This window comes from Blennius ocellaris, assembly GCF_963422515.1.
Source record: "Blennius ocellaris genome assembly, contig: SCAFFOLD_431, whole genome shotgun sequence".
Classification (NCBI taxonomy): domain Eukaryota; kingdom Metazoa; phylum Chordata; class Actinopteri; order Blenniiformes; family Blenniidae; genus Blennius; species Blennius ocellaris.
The window spans coordinates 1-7167 of NW_027661971.1; the positions used below are offsets into that span (position 1 = coordinate 1).

The window sequence follows — 7167 nt, forward strand, 5'->3', positions numbered from 1 at the left end:
CCAAACAATGCGTTTTCACAACAGATCTACAGATAACAGGAGGCCGCCGTCGTTTTCACTTCACGTTCTATAAAAAATAATCCCCTCGCGTCACGTTAAAAAAGAAAATCCCATCAATTCAGCGATTTTGAGCAGTTTGTGTTCTCAAAAGCAGGTTTTAGTGAGACGACAATCAGAACCTGCAGAACTGAAGCAAATCCACGGTGAGGAAAATGTCGTAAAGCCGCCGCACACAGAAACAAGACGAGAGAAGAACGTCGGGAGTGAGAGAGGAGGAGGAGAGGAGAGGAGAGGAGGAGAGGAAGACAGCAGGAGAGGAAGAGAGGGAGATGAGGAGAGGAAGAGAGGAGAGGAAGAGAGGAGGAGAGGAGAGAGAGAAGAGGAGAGGAAGAGAGGAGGAGAGGAAGAGAGGAGGGGAAGAGAGGAAGAGAGGAGAGGGAGAGGAAGAGAAGAGAGGAGAGAGAGGAGAGAGGAGAGGAGAGAGAGAGAGGAAGAGAGGAAGAGAGAGAGAGGAGAGGAGAGAGGAGAGAGGAATGAGAGGAGAGGAGAGAGGAGAGAGGAGGAGAGAGAGAGGAGGAGGAGAGAGGAGAGGAGAGAGGAGAGTGAAGTAGAGGAGAGGAAGAGAGGGAGGAAGAGAGAGAGAGAAGAGAGGAGGAGAGAAGAGAGGAGAGAGAGAGGAGAGGAGAGAGGAGAGAGTGAGGAGGAGAGGAGTGAGAGGAGAGAGAGGAGAGGAGAGAGTGAGGAGAGGAAGAGAGGAGAGGAAGAGAGGAGGAGAGAGGAAGAGGAGAGGAGAGAGGGAGAGGAGAGGAAGAGAGGAAGAGGAGGAGGAGAGAAGGAGAAGAGGAGGATGAAGAGAGGAGAGGAGAGAAGAGATGGAAGGAGAGGAAAGAGGAGGACGAGAGGACAGAGGAGAGAGGAAGAGCTGAGATGAGGAGGGAGGGAAAGAACTAGAGACGTGAGACAGAAGGACTCAGCATGAAGGCAGCAGCTACACTGCGACTAAGGGCACTGGCACAGCACACACACACACACACAACAACACACACACACACACACACACACACACACACACACACAACACACACACAACACACACACACACACACACACACACACACACACACACACACACACACACACACACACACACACACACACACACACACACACTTTGATCAGTTGGTGGTTTTATCTTCTACTCTCTAGTCTTTTATTTTGTTTCTATATGTGGATTAATCCATTTAACAATAAAGTTGGCGTTAAAAAAAAATGGTAAAAAAAAAAAAAATTAACCAGCAACAAAACTTCAAAATCTAAAAGAGAAAATAAAAACGGTTAAAAGGTACGTATAATTAACAGAATTGAAAGGGCGAGGGCTAACCAAATTACCCACTTAGATATATATAAAGCTTTTGAACGTGATTTTAAACAGAAAGACATGTGAACAATGGCAGCACGCTGCTGCAGTGACGCTCCTCCACGTCGGCTGTTAGAATCCCTCTCTTTGATTCCTGGTGGGTTTTTTATTTTATTTTCCAGACGGTAGTAACAAGAGTCAACTCTCAGAATACTGAACAAAGACACTTAAATGACAATGACTGTGTCTTGGCTTTGGTGTGAATGTTAAAATAAGTCTTTGTTTTACTGTGTGGATTGAAGCTGGTGGGTGGAGGAGGGAGGGTGGGGGGGGGGATTAGACTGGGGTGTAGGGCCGGGTGGGGGCCAGTGGAAGTTTTTGAGAAGACTTGTTTTTTGTCAACATGGAGGACTATAGTCAGTGGCAGACGTTTAATACAAACATTTGGTAAAGGTCAAACACTGAATTGATCAATATTAAACTCGTCATTTGTGCAAAGTCATAAAGTGACATTATTTTGGTAGTTGAACGTATAAAACGATCAGGCTTCACCCTTCACATTAAAACAAGCTATTTGATGCTGTTCGGGATTCGTGGATCGTGAAAAACAGTCGACCTCAGCAAATGACAGAACGGACTGAAGGGTGGAAGAAAAAAAAAAAAAAAGAAGAAAGTTTGGTGGCTGCAAAATTATTTTCTGAAATACATTCAGCTGAACTGTTTCAATAAGTTCTTTTTCTCCTTGTGTTTTTTCCTCTCAACAAAAAAGAAAAAGGAAAAATGGGAGGGGGAAAATTAAATACAAAAAATAAAAGTGAAGGTTTGTGTCTGTGGTTTTAACCGTTTCAACGCAGGTTTTTAACGGCAGCTGAGTGACGCGTTCAGGGACATGACGTGACCCCCGATGCTACGCGCTACATGCTACATGCTAACGGGCTTCTGGACTCGCACGGTAAGCGGGGCTCCGTGATAAACAGGATCAGAACACGACTGACTACAGACGCTCGGGCCGTCTCCGACCAGTCGGTGGATTTCACCCGCGAGCGCCGTGCGTCTCGTTGAAACTGGCGGAGCGCGACGGGCGGAGGCAGACGGCCTGACGGAGAGTCAGCGGACTGGGTGTGGACGGCTGAGTTACTGCCGGTGGAGCGGAGGAGGATGACCTCACATGATCACATGATCACATGACCACGGCTTCTCTTGTGATGACTTGTTTTTCCATCAGTAATGTGTCTGTGCCTGGTGGGTGGGGGGGTGTCTGGGGTGGAGGGGGGGGGGTCGTACCGTGTCCTCCTCCTCCTCGTGCAGAGAGAAGGTGGAGCGCAGCGACATGTTGGACTCGGAGTGGAGGGATCGGATGGAGATGGCCGAGTCGGACCTCCGGGGAGTTCCCATGGGAGGCTGAGGAGAGACGACGGCAGTTTGACACTTTTAAGACTCAGTTTGTGTAAAAAAACAAAACAAAACAAAAAAACAACTTTTTAAAGTCTTCCAGTATTTCAATATGCAGCCTGTATTAATAATAATAATAATAATAATAATAATAATAATAAGTTGGAGTCTGTAGCTGAAAATTTTTGTGAATTTTTTTCTGGAATCTCATTCAAGTCTATGGGAGAAATTTTCATCGTTTTTTACGTTTGGTTCGTTTGGTTCGGAAACCGTCTGCGATATCTAAAATCTGAACAGATCCGCACCGATCCCGATAATTGCGCACATTTGGATACATCATTGTATATGTACGCCAAACGGTGCGGGACTAGTAGGGTTCCGTTAAAACGCGGCAGAGGAAGAATAAGAATATTAATATTAACGAAAAACGGCGCCTTCCCAGGATTGTAATAATTGTGCGACGCCTCTTAAAGAGGCAGGCACAATTAATAATGAGCTTCAGAATTCAGTTCATCCAATATTGACGTGGGGAAAAAGTGGGGAAGAAGTGTTTTATATATACTATATATATATATAGCTATATAAAGAGTGAGTACCATCCCGTCGTCGTCGTCGCGGGGGGAGTAGGTGAGGGTGCTGGAGGAAGACGGGGTTCTTCTGTGCTGCTTGTAGGTGGAGGAGGCCTCAGCTGGAGGGTCCAGAACATTTCAGTCAACGTGGAGCAGAAACACGGGTGGAGCAGAAACACAGGTGGAGGTGAAACACAGGTGGAGCAGAAACACAGGTGGAGCAGAAACAGGTGGAGAAGAAACACAGGTGGAGAAGAAACACAGGTGGAGCAGAAACAGGTGGAGAAGAAACACAGGCGGAGAAGAAACACAGGTAGAGGAGAAACACAGACGGAGCAGAAACACAGGTGGAGGTGAAACACAGGTGGAGGTGAAACACAGGTGGAGCAGAAACACAGGTGGAGAAGAAACACAGGTGGAGGTGAAACACAGGCGGAGAAGAAACACAGGTGGAGAAGAAACACAGGTGGAGCAGAAACACAGGTGGAGCAGAAACACAGACAGAGCAGAAACACAGACGGAGCAGAAACACAGGTGGAGAAGAAACACAGATGGAGCAGAAACACAGGTGGAGGTGAAACACAGGTGGAGCAGAAACAGACGGAACAGAAACACAGGTGGAGCAGAAACACAGGTGTAAAAGAAACAGGTGGAGCAGAAACACAGGTGGAGGTGAAACACAGGTGGCGCATTGGGAGACGTGAATACTGCGTCACCTTTGGCTGCGCCGGCCACGCCGGAGAAGGTGGGACCGAACGACGCCTCCATCCTGCTCTGCAGGGAGGAAAGTAAAGACTCGTCAAGACACCAGCAGAACGTGGTTCTTGTACAAAATGCTGGATGAAAAAGCCTCTAAATGTCAGGGCGGTGTCTCTCACCCCACTGCCAGGGGCCGCTGTGGGTGGGGGTGGGGGTGGTGGTGGTGCAGGAGGATCGGCTGTAGCGAGAAGTCTTGACCAGCAGCAGAAGTGGAGGCGAGCAGCTGGCCGGAGGGCTAAGCCTGGAGGACAGGAAGAAGAACATGGAGGATGTCACGTGCCGCCTGAATGACGCTGACTCAGCAATTTCCCTGCAAGAAGTTGCTCTGGAAGTTGCCCCCCCCCCCCCAGAGTGGTGATCTGATGATGAGTCAGCAGTCGGCGCCCCGTTTACAGGTTCACAGGCCCGTTTTAGGGGAGAAAGGAAAACTTCCGCAGCATCTGGGAGGCCCTTGACACCACGGTGCCCCGACTCACCGACAATGCAACTTCAAAAAAAAAAAAAAAGGCTTCCAAGGTGGAGCTTTTCGAAAACGTCCGGCCTGTGCAAACCGGCGAAAACGACACTTTCTGACACATCACAGCTGAAGTAAATAGTTCTGATGGACAACAAGCACCCCGGTTCCTGAACGAGCTCCACCGACACTTTTTGGATCATTTTCTTTTAAGAACTGTTTTAGAAAGTTGCCCTAAAGGTGTCGAAACAGTCGTTGGAAAAATCCCGAGTTCGTCTTTTGACACGTCTGTTAACGGTGCTCGGAGTCGCTGCTAATGCAAACTTTTGAAAACGGCTCCCAAGGAGGAACTTTTTGAAAACTCTCCAACTCTGTGTTCACAGAGGGAAGCGCAACTTTTCCAAAGCGCCGCCACTGCGGACCACAGCCGTAGTAAACAGCACTTCTGCACATGCCCCCATATCCTCCCGGGACCTGGTACTTTTATTTTGACAGTCGCCGTGACGACGACTTGGTCGTCTGCCCAACAGAACGTCCGTCTCTCATTGTTAATGTTAACAATCTCTTGTTCTTGTGTTTGAGCGTGGTTTCATTACGAAAACATTCAACGCCGCCACTCCAAACTACATCATCATCAAAGTTTCTACATGAACCTGAAATTCTAAATCATTCGTCCCTTGAGGCGTCCTGTCGACTTGGTCTGAGGCTTGAAACCAGCTGTTGCTGGGCAGATGTTTGACCTACTTTATTTGGCACCAACACAACAGTTTCCTCATGCTGCTCCGTCATTGTGAAGAAGTTTCGCCGCTGAAGCCGAGGTTGAAAGTTCACCCAGCCGCTCGGTCACACCTTCCCCCGGTTTCAGGCTGGAACGTGATAAATGTTCCTCGTAATAAACGGCTCTGCGGTCACCGCCCAGCCACATTAATTAAGAGTTGAACAGCTTTCTATGAGCAATCCCGAAACGCTTGTTACCTTCCCCATAAGCAAGTCAAAGCAGTAATTAAGTGTCTCAAACTGTCGGCGATCCAGTTGTTTGCATCCTCATTTGTGTTCCGAGCCGACAGCCTTTTTTAAATGTTTGATGGCAACGTAGATTAATTAAGCACATCTTTTTATGAAAAAAAACCTGAATATTTTCTACCTGGATAATCATTAACACACTAATTTGTATCATACCTAACTTTATATCTGTGCTAGGTCCTATAGAAAAAAACGAACAATCCACTTTTATCAGCATCAGCTTGAAAACAAAAACACTATTATTATTTTTCTTTTATACAATTGCAAATAAATTCAGACGTCAAGGGGCTCGAGCAAAACATTTGCAGTTTCTCTTTACTGTGGCAAAGAAGAATAGAAGACATAACGTAAATCGAGCAACTTCTCGAGCAACCTTAAAAAACAACTTTGCTCATCGCTGTTGCATCATGTGTGTTTTCACAAACATTTTGCAATCGTGTCGACGACTTGTAAGAACCTCTTTTTATTTTTCAAACAGTTTTGTTTAAAATGTGTACAATTTGCCTGGTGGGCTAGATTTTGTTGTGTTTGACCCCCCCAGTGTTATTTTAAGTGGATAAATCCGTACAGAAGATGTATGGATGTTTAGGTGCAACTGGAAAGACAAAACCCTCAGGGGGGTTCTGCCCACACAGAAATGGGAAGAGGGGGGGGGGGGGCGGGGCGGGGGGGTGACAGCCAAAAAGCAGTGACCCGGACAGCCAGCTAACTGATGTAAACAGAAAGGAATGCGGCTGGTCCGAGTCTGCAGGAGGACCTGGACCGGGTCTCTGCTGGGATCCGCTCCAATCAGCGTCACTGTCTCCCAACGACACGCTGGAGGTTCCCGTAAAGGACAACCCCCCTTCAACCCCCCCATCTCACACACACACACACACACGGAGACCGGGGGGTCAAAGTTCAGCACAGCTAGCTAACTGAACGCCCAAACGCGACACGTTAAAAACAACGTCGCGCCTGTTTTAACTAACCCAAAGTACGCCCCCCCTCCTCCTCAACAGTGTTTCTCAACACACGTCATCTTGTTCAATCCGCTGTTAAACTGTCTTGTTTGTTAGCACAAGTTAGCTCAGTTATCTTTTTTTTTTTGTTATTAGCAATCACTGCTGGCGGACGACGTCTGGCCAACTCGCCTCACGACCGACGACTAAATCTACGTTGCCCCGCGTTCCGGAAGACGACTACTTCTCCCAGAAAGTGTTGTTAGCTGAGTTTGTAAGCTTACCATTGTTGTTGTTCTGTTTGTTTTGGGTTTTTTCCCCCCCAACCACGGCGGAGCGTCAAGTCCGCAGACGGATTCCTAAAATCTTCCTCTCAGCCTCTCGCATACACACACATCGCCAAGTGCCGCGGTGCATGCCGGGGCATGGAGTCCACCCCAGCACGAGACGCCGCTGCGTCCCGCGCAACACGACTACATCACCCACAAGCCTCAGCGTCGCGCCGCTGCCGTCAGACTGCGTGCTGTCAGTAAAATTGAGCTCCGTCCACTAATAATAATAATAATAAGATGCGCGTTCCTCTCCGGTTTGCCGTCGTTTATTGGCTCTTTGCGGTGATGCCACGCACACCGTCAGCTTCCGCGTTAGGTGCACGTGCAAGGTGGCGTGATG

At 48.0% G+C, this 7167-nt stretch overlaps 1 protein-coding gene across 1 annotated transcript; it reads right to left on the reverse strand.

The window, feature by feature from the left end:
* Positions 1 to 2394: 2394 nt before the first annotated feature.
* On the reverse strand, positions 2395 to 6891 carry LOC308148486 (E3 ubiquitin-protein ligase TRAF7-like; the record flags this gene model as incomplete). Its single annotated transcript, XM_080521952.1, has 6 exons — positions 6780 to 6891; positions 4197 to 4318; positions 4035 to 4092; positions 3346 to 3437; positions 2642 to 2758; positions 2395 to 2453 (listed from the first exon to the last, which is right to left on the reverse strand). Coding segments are annotated over exons 3-6 (320 nt in total), but the record flags the coding sequence as incomplete, so codon positions are not given.
* Positions 6892 to 7167: the final 276 nt, after the last annotated feature.